The sequence below is a fragment of the Misgurnus anguillicaudatus genome, chromosome 7 (assembly GCF_027580225.2).
Source record: "Misgurnus anguillicaudatus chromosome 7, ASM2758022v2, whole genome shotgun sequence".
NCBI classification, from domain to species: domain Eukaryota; kingdom Metazoa; phylum Chordata; class Actinopteri; order Cypriniformes; family Cobitidae; genus Misgurnus; species Misgurnus anguillicaudatus.
Genome location: NC_073343.2, coordinates 27,274,003 through 27,293,086, shown reverse-complemented (window position 1 = coordinate 27,293,086; position 19,084 = coordinate 27,274,003). Strand labels below are relative to the sequence as shown.

General features: G+C 35.6%; 1 protein-coding gene across 12 annotated transcripts in view; it reads right to left on the bottom strand.

Moving 5' to 3' along the window:
* eml1 (EMAP like 1) overlaps window positions 1-19,084 on the bottom strand; it is a 75,658-nt gene that overhangs the window by 34,778 nt on the left and 21,796 nt on the right. The window contains exon 1 of one of the 12 annotated variants that reach the window (XM_073869677.1): window positions 11,297-11,433. The exons of the other annotated variants lie outside the window; for them this stretch is intronic. Coding sequence (XP_073725778.1) covers window positions 11,297-11,348 — 52 coding nt within the window. The 5' untranslated portion in view covers window positions 11,349-11,433. Of the gene's footprint in view, window positions 1-11,296; window positions 11,434-19,084 lie in introns of those variants that run through there. 12 annotated transcript variants of the gene reach the window in all.

The following is a 19,084-nucleotide window of genomic DNA, read 5'->3' as shown; positions in this document are numbered from 1 at the left end:
ACTATTTCACCCTGTCAGGTACCTGATAACTCTCGGTTTTGACTTACCTAAATATAGTGGCTCATTTTACCCCTATGTAGACTTTAAAAGCCCTTTGAGGTCTTTAGTTAAACATAACTAACAATACAATCATACAACCACTGTACTAATGAATTAATGCTATTTGGGTCTTTTAAATGCATTCTAAATTACGAATGCAACTCTGTAATTATGAACACGGGAACACAAAAAGGCGAATCCCCACATGAACGTTGAATCAGCACACACAAAGCAACTTCAAGACTTGTCTTACTAATAAAATATGATTGCTAAAAATTAAACTTCATGCTGTTTGGTAAGAAATTGCTGCTTTGATAGATTAAATTAATCATTGATTGAAGGTTTCCCATGGCTACGGCTCAATTTTCCTTTCAAAAGCTCCGTGGGGAGATTGTTTCATCTCGTCTCCGAATACAAACCCAGTTTTCAATCTTTCTGAATTTTCTTTCCAATGGTGGCACGGTGCAAATAACCAACACAATAAATGCTGTCACATCTGCTTAATAGCATAAAACTGGTTCCCTTTTCAAATGCAAACTCTTTAGCTAAAGTGCGTCATTTTTTATGTTAAAATACTTTTTTTATCCAAGCTTAATATGCATAACTATTAATAAGGTACTCTTAGGTGAATGGGGAAAGGCGTTTTTGGGAAACAATAATTATTTTCCTACTCTGTTTGTTGATGCTGGTGAACAATTTACACACTTCAATGCACTTTACAAGCTTTCCAAATAATGCCTCATTCTACAAAATACCACATGGGTGCTCAGTAAAGACAATGCAAATGCACAATTAAACATATTTAATGACATTACTAAGATGTTAATGCAGTCCGCTGAACCTCTCGACTACGCATGACTGCAAATGAGCTTTAGGGAGCGTGTCCTCTGACCACATTAAAAAGCATTAGCAGGAATATATCAGTGCAGCATGAATAGACACAGATTGAAATTCTTGTTCATTGTTTCAAAAAAAAACTTCTAGCAAACAGATTTGGTGGGCATCCATATCTCCAAACGCGTTTTAGAAAAAAGACTGAGGATGCACATGATGTCTATTCTCACACTGCCCATGAATTTGATCTCTATCTATTTCTCTGTGACTGCATTAGACCAATCTCCATCTTTAACTTCAGGTTTCTTTGGAAAAGTTGTGATCCCTAATATGCCAGCTAGAGTTGTAGATGATTGTGCATACATCTGGTCGATATTTACACAAGCACACCAAAAAACAAACAGCGGTTCAATCTCAAAACAAGATCAGCTTAGACCAGCATGAATTTCCAGGATGGTGTTTGGTGCCAGTCTGATTTCACTGCACACACAAATGCAGAGCAGAAAGGGATGGAGGATTATCAAAGCAAAATGAACTCTTTAATGTCTTAGCCTCAAAGCGCTGGAGCCTGATTAATAATTCATCTGTAATCTCTCACTACGTCTGAAGCTACCAGCTGAATCACTCCAACACTGATCTCTCCATAAATTAGTCCCAGCAGCAGCATGTTGCAAAGATTGGCACATCGACAGTGACCATGTGAGCTATTCCTTAAGTGTATAAATATACTATTTATACACTAAGTGCACTATTGTAACGATCTAAGTGCATGGTCTAAAGTGCACGACACACAGTCTTAAAGAGCGTGTCCAAATCCACTATTACTAATTTAACAACGGGAAAAATGGTTTGTGCGCCTAGTGCACAGTCTAAAAGGGTTGTTCCTATTCCCATAATGAGTAATGGGTGTGTTTTGGGCTTAACATAAACCAATGAGAGTTTCATCTCTCATACCCTTTAAAAGCCATTTGCGCTCGCGCCATGCTGATTCCCTATTTAGATGGCAGAATTTGAAAAACTAAAAAACTAAGCGGAGGAAGATGTTAAATTTTTTATTTATATTGAAATTTTTTTTTTTTTAGTAAAATCTTTGGTTCTCTTTAAAAGTCGTTTTCTTTCAGTCATGGATAGCCTACATGATCAGAGTAATCTCACAGAATAATTTACACGTGTGGAGAGCAGAAACATTTCAGAACTTGGACAGCCCCCTGGGTGTTTTGAAAACCATTCCTTAAAAAAAGGTTCTCATCTCACTATATCCACAGGTACAAAGTCATCATATACAATAAATCCGTGAGGTAGCATTTAAAAAAAAAAACTTTTCAAAATAAATGCAATATTTGCATTAGTTTAAAGCAAAACATTCACCAAGCTACAGGTGAAGCAGGGCTTTACACCTTCTAACGTAAGGTAATCGGCCCTCATTTATGTCCAAGAGACTCAATAATAATCTTTTACATTTAAATCCTTTCATTTTTTATACTTGAAAACGTTTGTGTGCTGCTGCGCATCCATGTGTGTGATAAGCAAGCGCGCGTTTTTGTGCATATTACTAATGTGCTCTATAAATAACAAAAACAATATTGCGCCATTGACTTTAGACCAGAATTTAGTAGGTCAATGGCGTAGTCTATTTTAGTTGCCTCAAAATAGCAACGTGCCAACAATGAAACTAGCAAAAATCACTTGTGTCGCGCTTTGCGCTGCATTGCGCCGGGTGTATGATAGGACCCTATTTTTATTACTTACACTATGTTAACTATTTATTTAAAGTAAATTTATTATGAATACAATTTATATATAATAAATATAGTACTTATATGTGATTTATTCACTATTTATACACTAAATATAGTATTTATACACTATTTAAACACTAAATCCTATATACTGCTTGAGTCATATGGATGATTTAAATATGTTTGTTTGAAATTTAATGAAGTTGAGAAACTGATGACTTTCATACTTTAAATTAATTTTAATTTTTAGATGAACTATCCCCTTAGTGTACACTGTCAGAAATAAAGCTACGGTACGCTTTAAAAAGGTCCTAATATGTACTATTTAAGTACAGATATGTACCAATATCTAGCTTTAAGGAAATATGCACCCTATTTTTAATGGTACCGCCCCAGTGACAGCTTTTCTACCTTTTTTCTGACAGTTTATAAATATACTATAAGCCTATACATTCTTAGTTTATTTTTTCTTACATTCTTAGTTTATTTTTTATTAAACTTAGTTATTGCATTACCTAATACAACTTTTACGTTGGTTGTAAAATATGTCATACATACATAAACCAAATTCAAAATGTTTTTAAACAAATTTTCAATAATAACTATTGCAATAACTAATGTTAACTAACCTTTCTCGTCCGTCTCATACATCCAAGCCCTCAAGCACAGAGTATACAAAAGTGCATCTGGCCTCAGGGAGGTTCAAAGAGAATCCACCCAGAGCTAGTTTTCAACAACTATCCTCATCAGTGAAGTGGCCTTTGAGTCTTACATAGAGTCCGTGCTGTGAGACACAGTCAGGGCGTGCAAGAGACAGTGAGCGAAAGGTTTCTGTGTGCTTTGAAAGGATTACTTTGCATGCCTGCTTTCCCCACCGCTTTGTTTTTGCAAACTGAGGTTACAGATCCAAGGTCAGTTCCTGGGGTACCCATCTGGAAATTCTGGTGATTGTAAAAGTGTGTCGTCTTGCACAGCCGCAAAACACATGCTGTGCTGGCAAGCAATTTACCAGATTACAGGTGCGTAGCGAGGTAAAAGCCGGTCTTTAGTAAATAGGACTTAGGAGCTAAAAATAGATGCATAAGATCTTTTCAGAGACCTCATTCATGAACTCTGGTGTGGAAACAACAGGAGAAAGCAGAGAAGAGGTGATGAGTGGAGCCAAATTATCCCCATGGGAAAGCAAGAGTTTTAAGAATCTTCCAGACATCAGCAACATCTTTCTTCAGGTCAAAATGTAATCAACTTAAAGGTGACAAACTTTTCTTATTAAAAACCCTCACAGCAGATATGTTCAAATCACTATGACTGGAAATATACAGTACCGAATAAATATACAGTCAAGTTTGGAAACCCTTATTCCTGATTTCGATTTTTTCCACATTACAGAATAATAGTAGATACAGCACAGCTCAGACATAACTTAGCGGTAAGCAGTGCAAAAGGTCATGGGTTTAAAACCAGGAAACATACTGTTAAAAAATGTATAGCTTGTAATGCAGTGTTTTATCCAAGTCCCTTTGGATAAAAGCTTTGCCAAATGCATAAATGTCACTGTAAAAAGGTTGCAAATTTTACAGTAACTTACTGGCAGCCGTAGAAGCATATACCTGTAAAGTAATTTCACTGTACACTGTAAAAAAAATCCATAGAAATTACAGTATTACTTGCAGCTAGTTGCAACTTTAAATGTTATTTACTGGCAACATTTCACACTTGTTCAAACAAGTATTTGTCTTTACAGAGTAAAACTAAAATACATACATTCTGGGAAACAAAATCTGAAGCAAAAAAAAAAAACAGAAAAAGGTTGATGATGATTTCTGGTTACCAGAATGCTTTGCATGAGGCTGTTATTGTAGTTTCATTCTGTAAAGATAAAGACTTGTTAATATTTATTTAACTTTAAAAACTCTTGCCATTAAATAACAAATTTAAATCTAAAGTAAGTTACTGCCAAACAGCTGCCAGTAACACTGTCATTTCTACAGAATTTTTTTACAGTGTATTTGTTACTTACGGCATAATTACTGTATTTTGGTTTACAACACATACATGGCTACTGTAATTTCATTTTTACAGTGTGGAAAGGATATCATAATTTCAAACTGAACAAGTTATCAAAAAGAATTTTGCAGCACTAATGATGATTATTAATGCACCGATGATTAGAGATGCACCGATAGGATTTTTTTGGGCCGATACCGATTTAAACAGACAACTTCGCCCGATACCGATACCGATATTAAACACTTGTATACAATACTATACAGCAGAGATGTTCACAAGTCTCTGAGCTCAAGTCCGAGTCAAGTCTGAAGTCTTTGAGCTCGAGTCCAAGTCAAGTCTGAAGTCTTTGAGCTTGAGTCCAAGTCAAGTCTGAAGTCTCTGGGCTCGAGTCCAAGTCAAGTCTCAAGTCTCGCTGTAACAAATAAAACTCTAATAACAAATAAAGAAATTATAAACATTTATAAAAAAGAACATAGTTGTACATTAAGTAAGGACTAAAATCAGCATTATGTACAGAAATTAAATTAAATGGATTATAACACTGTCTTTATTGTACAAATTAAATATTATTATTATTATTTTTGAGCAGAAGTGATTTTCTGTTTGTCTTGGGTTGTTTGATTAACATAAATGACACAGACTTAAGTAGGTTAATTGAGGTTACTGTCTCTTTATTAAGAACAAATAAGCCCAGACTGGTTTCTGACTGGTTTCTTAAGACATAAACAAAAATGTTTTATTAGAAAAAGAATACTGTGAGATCATTTTGCGTGTATGTATGTGCCTTGTCCAGAAAAGAAAGATTTTATGTTGGCTTAACTTTTGAAACACTTCTCTCTGTATGTACACTACTGAGGGCACTAATTAAACGCTTGCTCAAACACAGGCGGAGCGCTTCAGGAAGAAGATGCAGCAGTCGCTTTACATAAAAACGTTACGTTGTTTTTCATTGCTCTATTCAGCAAATGTATGTTGATGGACTACACTACAGTATGACACAAAGTAGCGCAACTCTGGAGCTGGACCGGACACACTTAACCGCATGTGCGTACAGAAATCTGCTCACTTGAGCGCCTTTTTGCGGTTAAATTGTTTAACCATTTAAACAATTGCAAGCCTTAGAAACAGTGATAAACTTACCCTATTTAAATTGCATATTAATCCGCAAATCGCATGTTAGCCGAACCGCGGATCCGTCACAGCACTACCCAAAGCTTCGGATGAATGCCACAGCAGCGGCCGGTGCATTCATGTAACTATGTTCGCGGAGCAGATACGTCACGTGTTACGTTGTGGGCAGGTTGTAGGTAACGGAGGGAGCTATGACAGCGAGCTCATCAGACGTTTCCTAAAAATAAACATTGTTCACGAGTCGCGCGGCTCGAGTCCGAGTCGAGTCTGAAGTCTTTGAGGGTCGAGTCTCAAGTCGAGTCTGAAGTCACTGTGTGTGCGACTTAAGTCGCACTCGAGTCCGAGTCTCAAACTCGAGTCCCCATCTCTGCTATACAGTTGGTCTATTAGCTAGTTTATTTCTGCATCAAATAATTTTTACTGAACATGGATTGAATCTAATTAACATTCAACTGACCAACATAATAAGAGAGGCACAAATTAAGCTAAAACAAATATAATAAGACAGCATGACAACCTTTAAAAGTGGTTTTTGCTATTCAGCATTTATTTTATTAACAACATTAACTCATTTTTTTTTTTACATATAATGGATTTCTTTATGCAGTTAATTAATAAACAATCGGTATCGACCTTTCTCGTGCTATTGCCGATGGTTTCAAATTCATCAAAAATCGGCCGATAAACATCGGCGGCCGATACATCGGTGCATCACTAATAATTATTAGTAAAAGGTAACATAGGGCATGGGTCTTCAACCGGGGGTCCGCGGCCCCCAGGGGGTCCGTGACGGAACTGCAGGGGGTCCGCCAAATGATGTTTAACTACAAGCTATTTTTTGGTAAAAAATTTAAAATACATGTACAAAACGTTACATGTCCCCTTTAAGTTGTGCACGTGCATGGCCGCATAGGTTTGAAGACGCGCGTTCAGTTTAGCCAGCGGACCAAAATAAAATATCTGGATTATAAATGTCCACTCAGGAAGCAGCAGTAGCGACAGAAATGTCATCATAAAACAGGTAAATCTTATGTGTGTCTTTCTTTCAGAATGTCATTTTAGAATCATTGCGACATGTTGTCTCTTCTATATTTCTGAACTTGGACGGCTGTTTCATGCGGTTCAGATTTAAAGCGCTAATTCAACAGGCAAATTACACCACACCGCGTCTGCATTTTAAATTGTGACAAAACTATCGCTCGCATTTAAAAATGAATGAAACGTGCGCCGTGATGGTGCTTTGTGCAAGATTTATAGTCAGGTTGAAATCCGCCTCTCAAAAAGTTTCCCCAAAGAGATGCGCGCGGACTCGTTGCATGTTGTTCTCATGAGTCTGATATTAAGCTATGCAGAAAATAAACCTGCGTTACTTAAACTCGTGACAAAGATGATACACGAGAAAGGCAACAGACCTCAAAATTATAAAGTAGCACAACCTCTATCCCCACCAGAATAGAGTCTTTGTGCCATTCACCATGATCAGTCATCTTTATAAACTGAAAGCCCTTGTCCAATTCACAGTCAAATGAAAATATATTACACTGCAAATGCCTTAAAATAATATTATTTTATTTTTATTATTATTATTATTATTATATTAATATAAAAACAAACTCTACTTTAACAAAAAAATGATGCATGTTAATATCATGGCTGTGTGACAATATGGTTTGTTTCTATATATAAAACAGTTCCAGTCCTTGATTCTGATTGGTCATCAGTTGTACTTTACTCCACTTTGCGTTGTGCCTAATACGAAAAGGCAGCCTCTCGTACCTTACTGCTTACTTAAATATCTCTGTTTTACACATTTAGTATTAGGGGGTCCCTGCTCCATGCCTCTTTCATCTAAGGGGTCCGCGACCCAAAAAACGTTGAAGACCCCTGACATAGGGGATAAAATAACAGTGCTGAGCTCTTGCCAAATGGCTTTTCTTTAAAGATGTCAAATAAATATTTGGTGTCCTTTTGGGTGTGCCTTTTAAATGCAAATAAGTTGATCTCTGCACTGCACTAATGGCAGTGCAGTGGTTGGATAGTGCAGATTAATGGGCAGTATTATCCCCTTCTGACATAACAGGGGGAGACAAATTTCAATGACCCATTTTTTCACATGCTTGTAGAGAATGGTTTACCAAAACTAAGTTACTGGGTTGATCTTTTCACATTTATTAATACAAGCAACGGGACCCAATTATAGCACTTAAACATGGAAAAAGTCTGATAATTTTCATGATATGTCCCCTTTAAAATATTGCCTATATTTCTTTCAGGTTTTCCATTCCCTGCACCACTTCCTAAAAAATTACACTGCAGAAGCTGTTATTGCTCCCGGCATCTTGAACATGTATGTTCATTAATCGCACCAGCCTCCAACCCCACAGAGAGACTAGAGACTGGGCACTGCCAAGTGATGCAAAGATGTTCTCAATGTTGCCTCTTAATCTGTTCTCTGCAGACAGCAGGGAAGTAGAGAAAACAGCTACGTGTGAACCACAGAGGCAGGGTCTATTTCAACCCCCCATCACTACCACCCTGCTCAGTGGCGTAAAACCAAGGGCTCTCGAACAAGCACCATGTCTTATTGTTTGGGCACTCGAGGCGGCAGAGCTGAGCGAGGATTAAGGAGATACTGAGCTGATCCTGATCAGGGTTTATTCCTGTGGTCTGTGAGAAAGTGCACAAGCTTAACGCTGGGATTTCTTCATGGTCAAGACTAATGAAAATAGAGCTTGTGTGTTGTTCTGGGATTAAAACAGAAGAATGATTAAGTCTTGAAAATGAGTCACTGATTGAAACCATGGCTTAGTGGTTAGCACGCATGCTACAGGCATGTTGAGCCATGGTGCTTATGCAGGAAATGCAGGTTTGAATCTGGTTTGCATTGTGTCCCAATCTGATTCATGCTTGCTATTTTTTTATAATTCCTAGTGTTCATTTCACCTGTATTTATATTTAATTGATGAACAACTGATATAAATTAAACATGAAAGCATTAAAGTGTTGATTTTAGCGGCATCTGGGCAACAGCCCAGTTCAACAGCTCACTTCTCCCATTCAAAACGCATAGAGAAGCTACGGCAGCCTCCACAGGACTAACACCTCATCATCTGACCGTGGGTTCACACCAGTCGCATTTGGCGTGTCAAATTCGCGTGTAGCGCGTCTAGTTTGCCGTTTGAACATTTTATGTTTACTCGCTTCATTCGCGTGTGAAATTCCAGTCATAGAGACATTCACGTGGAAATTCGCATCATGGGAGGGCCTTCCATAGGCTTTTGCGACTCCGCTTGCGTTCCTGCGGAAACGCTCAATTCGCGCCATTTGCGCAAACTAGACTGAGCTGATCCTGATCACGCAAACTAGACGCGCGAGACCTCCAGACGCGTGTCAACCCAAGCAGCATGAGACCACTTAGTAACCACAAAAATGATGGAAAAAAAACAATTTAACCCTTTAACAGTTCTTGTGTGGAGTGCCGCTATGTGGTCATGACAGCATACCACGCACCATCAGATTAACTTCAAAAACAATGCGAGTCTCCACTGAGAACACAGGAAATCTCGCAGAGATCTCGGAATATCTCTCGCGGCCAAACGTGACTTCACAGTAAACAAACATGGCAAACAACAGGTATAAAGAAATGTCATCAGCTTGCTTTCTGATTGGGTATCATTTCGTTTCACATAACAATCTAAAGCGTGTGTGTGCGTTTGTCCTCGGGATTCTACTTCCACACAACAAGATTTCTGATAAACATGTTGAATATTTACGGTTTGCAATCGAGGCATCCCCGACGTGCTTCTGAGCAGATTCAGACGCTATTAACAAACCATGCACCACAGGAAAATCTGATGAGATAATAGGCTCAACCCTGAAGACGATAGGGACTTTACCTAGGATTGTAAAGTGGAAAATCGGGTCAAATTCAGCCCGATTATCTTGTGGTGTGTACCTGGCTTAAGGGGACCCATGGTGTTTTGTAGATAAAATGGTAATAAAAACATAACATTTCATTATGTAAGGGTTTTATATACCACTGATAATATAGTTGTGTATATTATATTGCATTTCTCTTAAGATATCCTGCAAAAAGTTAGACAGTTATAAAAATATTAACTGATCAATATGTCACTTATCCACGAGCCCCATATCAGAAGACAATATTTTAATATAATTAAAAATTAAACAAAATTTTTGTGTTCAACTCAAAAAATAAAGTCATATACATCTAGGATGGCATGAGGGTGAGTAAATTATGAGTCAATTTTCATATTTGGCTAAACTATTCCTTCAAATGACAAAAAATATGGCATTGTAAGTAAATCAGACTGTTTTAGCACTGGATAACACAGCAACAAAGGAGGCGGCATTTATATTAAGAAAAGATAACAAGTATGTTAAAGGGGCCATAGCATAAAAATCTGACTTTTATGTTTAAGCAATATCATTCGGTCCCCAATGCTTCTATAAATATAGAAAATGTAAAAAGGAGCAACCCAGTAACTTAATTTTGGTAAACCATAATTCTCTGCAAGCACATGAAAAATTAGGTCATTGAAATTTGGCTCCCCTTATGATGTCATTTAAAGGACACATCCAAAACGGCACATTTTTGCTCGCACCTACAAGGTGGCAAGTTTAAAATGTTATAATAAATTGTATGTGGGGTATTTTGAGCTTAAACTTCACATATGTACTCTAGGGACACCAAATATTTATTTTACATCTTTAAAAAAATCCTGTGACATGGGACCTTTAATAATAAAAAACAATAAATAAAAGCTTAAAATTGCATAAAAGCAATTGATCGAGTGAGTAAAAGTATTATTAATAATAATTCATTATTATTTAATTATTATTATTTTGTTAATTTTTCATTTAAAATATCTATTTGGTTTTCAGTTGAACATTTATATGAAACTCTGCACAATACAACCTTATAATAAAGTTTTATATTACATTTTTATTAATAAAAGTATATATATATATATAAACTACATTTACGCATTTGGCAGATGCTTGCTTTTATTCAAAGAGACTTACTGTGCATTACAAGATATACATTTTTTTATCGGCATGTGTGTTCCCTGGGTTCGAACCCATGTCCTTTTGCGCTGTTAATGCAATGCTATACAGAAGCACCATGCTAATAGGCCGTTATGGATTGCTATACAAAATTAAATATGATAATTTATTGATAAGGCCAGGCATTAAATCAGCACACTGCGTTTAACAATAACAAAACACATTTATGGCAACTATAAAAAAAAACATCAAGTGACTCAATATTAGCTTTTTTAAAAATGCTGTCCACATGCTCCTTGAACTGACCGAGCAATGTATAAAAGCCCACTTACTCAGTCACAGCCTCACAGGTGACCTGCTGTCAACCGCAGTGAGAAACAACAGATAAGACTCTCCACACACAAAACATTCCTCTTGCCCCGTGTACAGTATAAACCATCCAAAAGCCTATTTTTACTTGCCCTGAGGCGGCCCCTAAGAGCGCATTAGAGTCGAAACAGAGATGAGGAACCGACCTGGATAAGGCACGCTGGAGTAGAGCACTAACCGAGAGCTGTGCTGACTCATGCTCCCCTGAGAAATGATATACGAACAATCGGAAGTTCTGGTGGCGGCTGATCCAAAGGAGAAGATGGAATTAAAGCATTCGAAGGAGTCGCAAAGGGTTTGAGTCACACAGCGAGAAAAAAGTAGGGCATTAACTCATGCTGGCCCCGCTTTCTCTTTTCTGACACAATGCTTTCTCAGTGTGTGTGAAAGCCCGGACACAGAACCCAAGGCATTGTACGTACATAACAGAAGGCCAAGAACAGAGGGAGGGTGTGTGGTTTAAATAAACCGTAGTGTTGTTCTAAGGGTGGGTCGCGCATGGTGCGCAATAATGACAGTGGAAGTTGTCTGAGAAAAAACATATGTCAGGCCCTGTGACCTTAACCTATAAAAGATGCTCAGATAGCAAATCCAAAAAATTTAAAGGTACAGTTCACCCAAAAATGACATATCTGTCATCATTTACTCAGCCTTATGTGGTTCTAAACCTGTATGAGTTTATTGAACACAAAATATATTTTGATAAATGATGGTAAGCACACAGTTGACAATACCCATTGACTTCCATAGTATTTGTTTTTCCTACTATGGAAGTGCCGTCAACTGTGTGGCTATACCAAATATATTTTTGTGCTCAACAGAATAAAGAAACTCATACAGTTTCATAAAATTTTCATTTTTGGGGTTAACCATTTCTTTAAGTACACAGTCATAGACAGACACACAAAACACAGACAGCTATTTTACTGTATCCCAGATGAAAGACATGCACCGTGTTTTGGAAAAAGCATTAGCATATTTTGAAACAAAATTTGAATAATCCTGTCTGCTTGACACCACTATAAAGGATCCTTTGTTTTTGAAGGCCTTGAGGGGAAATGAGGCAGTGGAATATTTCAAAACAGCTTTAGGAAAACCTTTTTAATGTAAAAATAGCACAATAGCTTTCAATAGGACATGTGTGCTTTAAATAGGTCATTGACACCTTGCACTGCTAATGCAGAATGCACTACTTGTGACTAAATGAGCCAGTAAAGCGCACCCTTATATTTGATTATTCAAGCGTTTCTCTTACATTGGATCTCAGTTATGTTTTAACTATGCATGTATGTCCTTGTATTTTAGGTATGTTATTTCAGCTTTATCCCAGATGTTTCTCGATGCACTGGAAAATTAGAAATAGACACAAAAGAGAGAAATGCATGGGTACAGAACTGGAAAATGAATGAGGGTAGTACAGACACTTTGGCCTTGAAACATTTGACATATATTTTGTTATTTGTAGACACAATGATTATTGTATACTAGGCTATTGAAATTAGGGCTGACTATTAGTCGTGACTATTCGTTTGCAGAATAAAAGTTTTAGTTTACATAATAATTATACACAGTACATCAACATCTATTATGCATATATTAATACACACACATGCATGTATAACTTTAAGAAAAATATATTGCTATAATAAATATTCATATTTATATGTAAATATATAAATTAGGGCTGTCAAACGCTTAATCGCGATTAATCGCATACAAAATAAAAGTTTGTTTTTGCATAATATATATGTGTGCACTGTGTATAATTATTTTGTATATATAAATACACACACATGCATGTATAACTAAGGAAAAAATAATTGATATAATAAATATTTATATTATATAAATTACATGTAAATATATGAATTAGGGCTATCAAAAGATTAATTGCGATTAATCGCATACAAAATAAAAGTTTGTTTTTGCATAATATATATGTGTGCCCTGTGTGTAAGTATTTTTTATATATAAATACAGCCACAAGCATGTATAACTTTAAGGAAAAATAATTGATATAATAAATATTTATATATTATATAAATTAAATGTAAATATATAAAATAGGGTTGTCAAAAGATTAATCGCGATTAATCGCATACAAAACAAAAGTTGTTGTTGCATAATATATATATATATATATATATATATATATGTGTGCACTGTGTATTTTTTATATATAAATACACACATATGCATGTATAACATTAAGGAAAAAATATTGATAATAAATGTTTATATATTATATAAATTATATGTAAATATATACTGTAAATTAGGGTTGTCAAAAGATTAATTGCATACAAAATAAAAGTTTTTGCATAATATATGTGTGTGCACTGTGTGTAATTATTTTGTAAATATAAATACACACATGCATGTATGTATTTAAGAAACATTTACATATGTAGATTTTAATATATTTTTAAATACATATATAAATAAATAAAAAATACATCAATAAAAATATATATATTGTGTGTGTGTGTGTGTGTGTTTGTGTAATTACTATATATTACACAGAAATATATATGCAAAACAAACTTTTATTTTGTATGCAATTAATCGCGAATAATCTTTTGACAACCCTAATATAAATGTATGTACACATGCAAATATTTTGTAAATATATACATACATGCATGTGTGTGCATTTATATATATACATAATTTTTATACACATTACAAACAAATTTAATATGTAAACAAAAACCTTTATTTTGCAAACGATTAGTTGCGAATAATTGTTAAGCAGCTCTAATATAAATGTTTATACACATGCAAATATTTTGTAAATATATACATACATGCATGTCTGTGCTTGTATTTATACATAATTATCATACACATTACACACGCAACTAATATGTAAACAAAAACTTTTATTCTGCAAATGATTAGTCGCAAATAATCTGCTCTAATAAAAACAGTTTAATAAAAAACACCTGCTTATGTCACATATTATACTATAAAGCTTTAAACTGCACAATGCTTGTCTATGACGTATCATCTTTTCTGTGTGCACAGTGTTTGCAACACAACTAAAACTGACATAATTCAAAATGAAACCTGGCCCCTATTTTACACATCTATAAGTCTACAAACAAACTGCTTGACAGCAAATCAATGTAGCATACAAACTTAAAAGATAGCTGACATTCATGTAAAAGATCGAGAATAACACGAAAGAAGAGATGTCTGTGAAAGAGAAAAAAAAAGAGGGGGTCACTTATGACTTTGGTCGCATAAAATGGTTTCGATATTCTTATCAGTAGCGTAATAGGACAGAGCCCCAGATAAAGAGGCAATGCGAGTCATCTCTGGTCTGCCATATAACATACAAAAACAGCCATGTCAATATCTCTCATTAAGGAGGGGTGACTTTTATTCCTCGGCCTGCATTCAGGGCAATAAATAACAACACTAGAGCCAAAGCGCTGCAAGGAAATCGATGGCTAGCTACAGTATGAGTCAGCAGTGGTTGAAGAGCTTTATATTTACCCTTAAATTTAAGGGACAACCCTGTACAAAACCATAATTATTTTTTATTAGCAATAATTTGTTTAAGCAGATCCAATTGCCTCTTGTCTTTATGGATCCTGTAGCTTACTCAGTACAGCATTGCGTTAGCAACCCAAAGGTCATATGTACTGATAGTATGTATAGCTTGAATGCACTGTAGGGTGCTTTGGTAAAGGATCTGCCAAATGCATAAAAGTAAATGTAATACTAAAATTGCATTGGGATTTATTAGAACAGAAGTTGTTGACATCATTGACAGTCTATTTATCTTATGATTTTCCCTCTCGTGTGATTGGAAACGTGAGCAGATCTTTAATCCTAATCCTGTTGCACGTGCAACCATTAGTGGCTCAACTGAGAGCCTATAAGAGATATTTTGCAGCTATGGCCGTATGAGACAACGGCAGTCAAAAACACAAGGAAGTCTGGCACAGAGGCTTGGAAGCCAGAACACCAGCCATCTAGTTACTCGCTTGGCATAACACACGGCCAATATTTAATCCGAGTTAAGAGATGAGGTTATTTTCCCTTCAGTATCCTGCAGGAAATAACCATAATTGTCATGTTTTGGCAGAATGAAAACAAATCACATGAAGATTGTCCAAGTCTCTACTTCATTCTTCATATCATGTCATTCCAAACCCATTTGACATTCTTTCATCTGGGAAACACAAAAGGGAAATTCTGAAGACTGTGTTGGCCCCTTTATGATACTTTTATGGTGCTTTTGTGTCCCTTTAGATGCCTGGATGCTCCCGTCGCCATTCATCATAACTGTGAGAAAAAGCCACACGTGTACAGTCTTATGAATCTCTGTGTAGTTTAACAAAAGAAAGTGAGTAGGTGTGACTAAATCATGACAGAATTTATATTTTGGGGTGAACTGTCACTTAGTTGTAGTATTCACTGTCGTAAGCAGTGTCGGGGGAAAGTTACTTTTAAAAGTAATGCATTACAAAGTTACTCCCAAAAAAGTAACTAATTCCGTTACTTAGTTACTTTTCATGGAAGTAATGCTTATGTTACTTTTAATTTACTTTTGCGTTACTTTTTCTTGTCTGAGGCTTGATCTCTTTCAGGCCTTGCAGGTGTTTTTTATGACTGAAAAGTTCTGCATTCAGAAATTGCACATTTCATCACAAAATTTTTAAGCTCTGTCCTGCCATCTCAGTTTCTGACTTAAACTGTTCCCACGCAGGCGTGTACGCATACAGTGCATAATGTGACTATGCGTTCAGTTTAAATCAGTACATAATTTTTTTTATTAAATTAATTAAACAAAAAAGTAGTTTAAACTGCGGTGAGACTGTGAATTGCAACCAGTGGCTCAGTCCACAGCTCACCCCACTTTTATTTTGTATATATAAATACACACATATGCATGTATAACATTAAGGAAAAAATATATTGATATAATAAATGTTTATATTTTTATATTATATAAATTATATGTAAATATATACTGTAAATTACAGCTGTCAAAAGATTAATTGCATACAAAATAAACGTTTTTGCATAATATATGTGTGTGCATTGTGTGTAATTATTTTGTATATATAAATACACACATGCATGTATGTATTTAAGAAACATTTACATATGTAGATTTGAATATATTTTTAAATACATATATTATGCAAAACAAACTTTTATTTTGTATGTGATTAATATGTGACAATCGTAATATAAATGTATATATATACATGCAAATATTTTGTAAATATATACATGCATGTGTGTGCATTTATATATACATAATTTTTATACACATTACAAACACATTTAATATGTAAACAAATACCTTTATTTTGCAAACGATTAGTTGCAAATAATTGTTAGGCAGCTCTAATATAAATGTATATACACATGCAAATATTTCTATATTTTTATACACATTACACACACATTTAATATGTAAACAAAAACTTTTATTCTGCAAATGATTAATCGCAAATAATTGTCAGGCGCCTCTAATAGAAATAGTTTAATATAAAAACAAAGCCATGACAAGTGAACCAAGGGCGGGCGCTGGTTAAAACATAAGGAATCATATAAAGTAAGTACACATGTGAACAAAATATATATAATTGTGCCAGTGATTTGTGGATATTTTAATGCACGAATCTTACATATTGTGACTTTAAAGGTGCAATGTGGGCCTTTAGCGGCATTTAGCAGTGAGACTGTGAATTGCAACCAGTGGCTCAGTCCACAGCTCACCCCACTTTTCGAAACGCACAGTAAAGCTATGGTTGCCGCCACAGGACAAACAAGTCATCGTCTGAGGTGACGTAGTAACAAAATGCGCCCTATAGAACAGTTTGTCCTTTTAGGGATACTGTAGGAATGCAGCGACGCAAAATGGCGACTTCCATGTAAGGGGACCCGCGGTGTTTGTAGATAAAAACTAGGGCTGTCAAAAGATTAATCGTTGACTAATCGTGATTAATCTCATTCACAATAAAAGTTTGATTTTGCATAATATATGAGTGTGTGCTGTGTGTAATTATTTTGTATATATAAATACACACACATGCATGTATTTAAGAAACATTTACAATTTATTTAGATTTTTATATATTTTATATTATATACAACTTTTAAAGAAATATACATAATTTTTTTTCGTAAATTGATACATGTATGTGTGTATTTATATATTAATAATAATTACACGCAAAACACACAAATATATTATGTAAACACAAACTTTTATTTTGTATGTGATTAATCGTGATTAATTTTTTGACAGCCCTAATAAAAATGGCTCATTCTAAGGTAATAAAAACAATACAGTTTATTTTGTAAGGTGTTAATACACCACTTATAATATAATTATGTATATTATATTGCATTTCTGTCAAAATGCCCTTCTAAATGTTCCACATTGCACCTTTAAGAAAACTAAAAGCATTTTTTCATGTCGGAAGAGGGGTAACACCATAAACAAGGATTAAATGTAATGTGTTCAGACTTCACAGAATCCCTCATAGCTGTTGTTTGCTGACCCGGTATCCCCACATAAGTTTGGTTGGCTGATCAGAAACTCACAAAGGGTTTCACTTCATACAAATGACTTCATAGGGCTTCAGATAGGAACTCTGTTGCCAGATGACCTCACCACAGCACTCTCCAGCACACCCTTATTCAATTACCCACAATGCTGAACTGGACTGATAAACTGCCTCTAAATACAAGCCAACCATCACAGCATCTCTCCCTCAAATTTTAGGACAGACTTTAAATTTTACAAAATAAGAAAGAGATTGTCTTTTTCCAGTCCAGACCATGACGTTTTGAACATTAACAGATGAACGAGCCACACGGCAGATCAAAGGGCTTGTACGCACTGTCAAGTCTGTCAAAAGCTCAGAGGCTATGGGAAACGGAAACATGATGAGATGTACAGGTCTCTGTAAGGTCACAACAACCATACTATTGTAATGTAATTTCAAAGTAAACACAAGAAAGCAACCACAGAGGATCTCAATATTCACATGGTCGTCATGCACATATGTCACATGACATCATAAACATCCCTGTATAACCACAAATATTGGTTTGCTGCGACATGAGCTTTAGGGGAGATTACAGAATTAACAAACTGTGGAGTAAACATTAATCTCAGTTGAGCATATAGTGTTAAAAAAAGAAATTTAAGCAAATCAACGTAAATACTACCATTAAAGTATTAAAGTACTGTACAGTTCAAAAATACATTTTTAGACAACAGGACCTACTACACTGTCAGAATAAATTGTCAAAATCAGTGGCAGCCAGTGACTTCTTTTTTCAAGGGTGCTCAAAGTGAAGTTCATCACAACATGTATGTAGCCCGTCATGTGTTTTGTTTGTAATTTCAAAATATGTTCTGCGCGTCGTGAGATCATGTGTGCATCACTAGGGTTGGGTACCGTTCACATTTTTACCGGTACCGGTTCCGATACCGGTACCTGGAATTCGATACCGGTACCCAGCGGTACCTTTTTCGGTACTTTGCTCTGACTTAAAGGTGCAGTGTGTAAATTTTAGCGGCATCTAGTGGTGAGGTTGCAAACTGCAACCAACGGCTTAGTCCATGTCTCACCCCTCGCTTTTGAAACGCATAAAAAAGCTACGGTAGCCGCCACGGGACAAACATTTCATTGTTGGAGACAACTTAGTAAAAGAAATTGTCCTTTAAGGGCTTCTGTAGAAAACTGGCAGCACAAAATGGTGACTTCCATGCAAGGGGACCCTCAGAATATGTAGATAAAAAGGTCTCGTTTTAAGGTAATAGACACATAACGGTTCATTATGTAAGGTCTTTATACACCCCTGATTATATAGTTTTGTATATTATTTTGCATTTCTGTAAAAAGATCCTTCTAAAAATTACTCACTGCACCTTTAAGTGACTTTCGGTGGACATA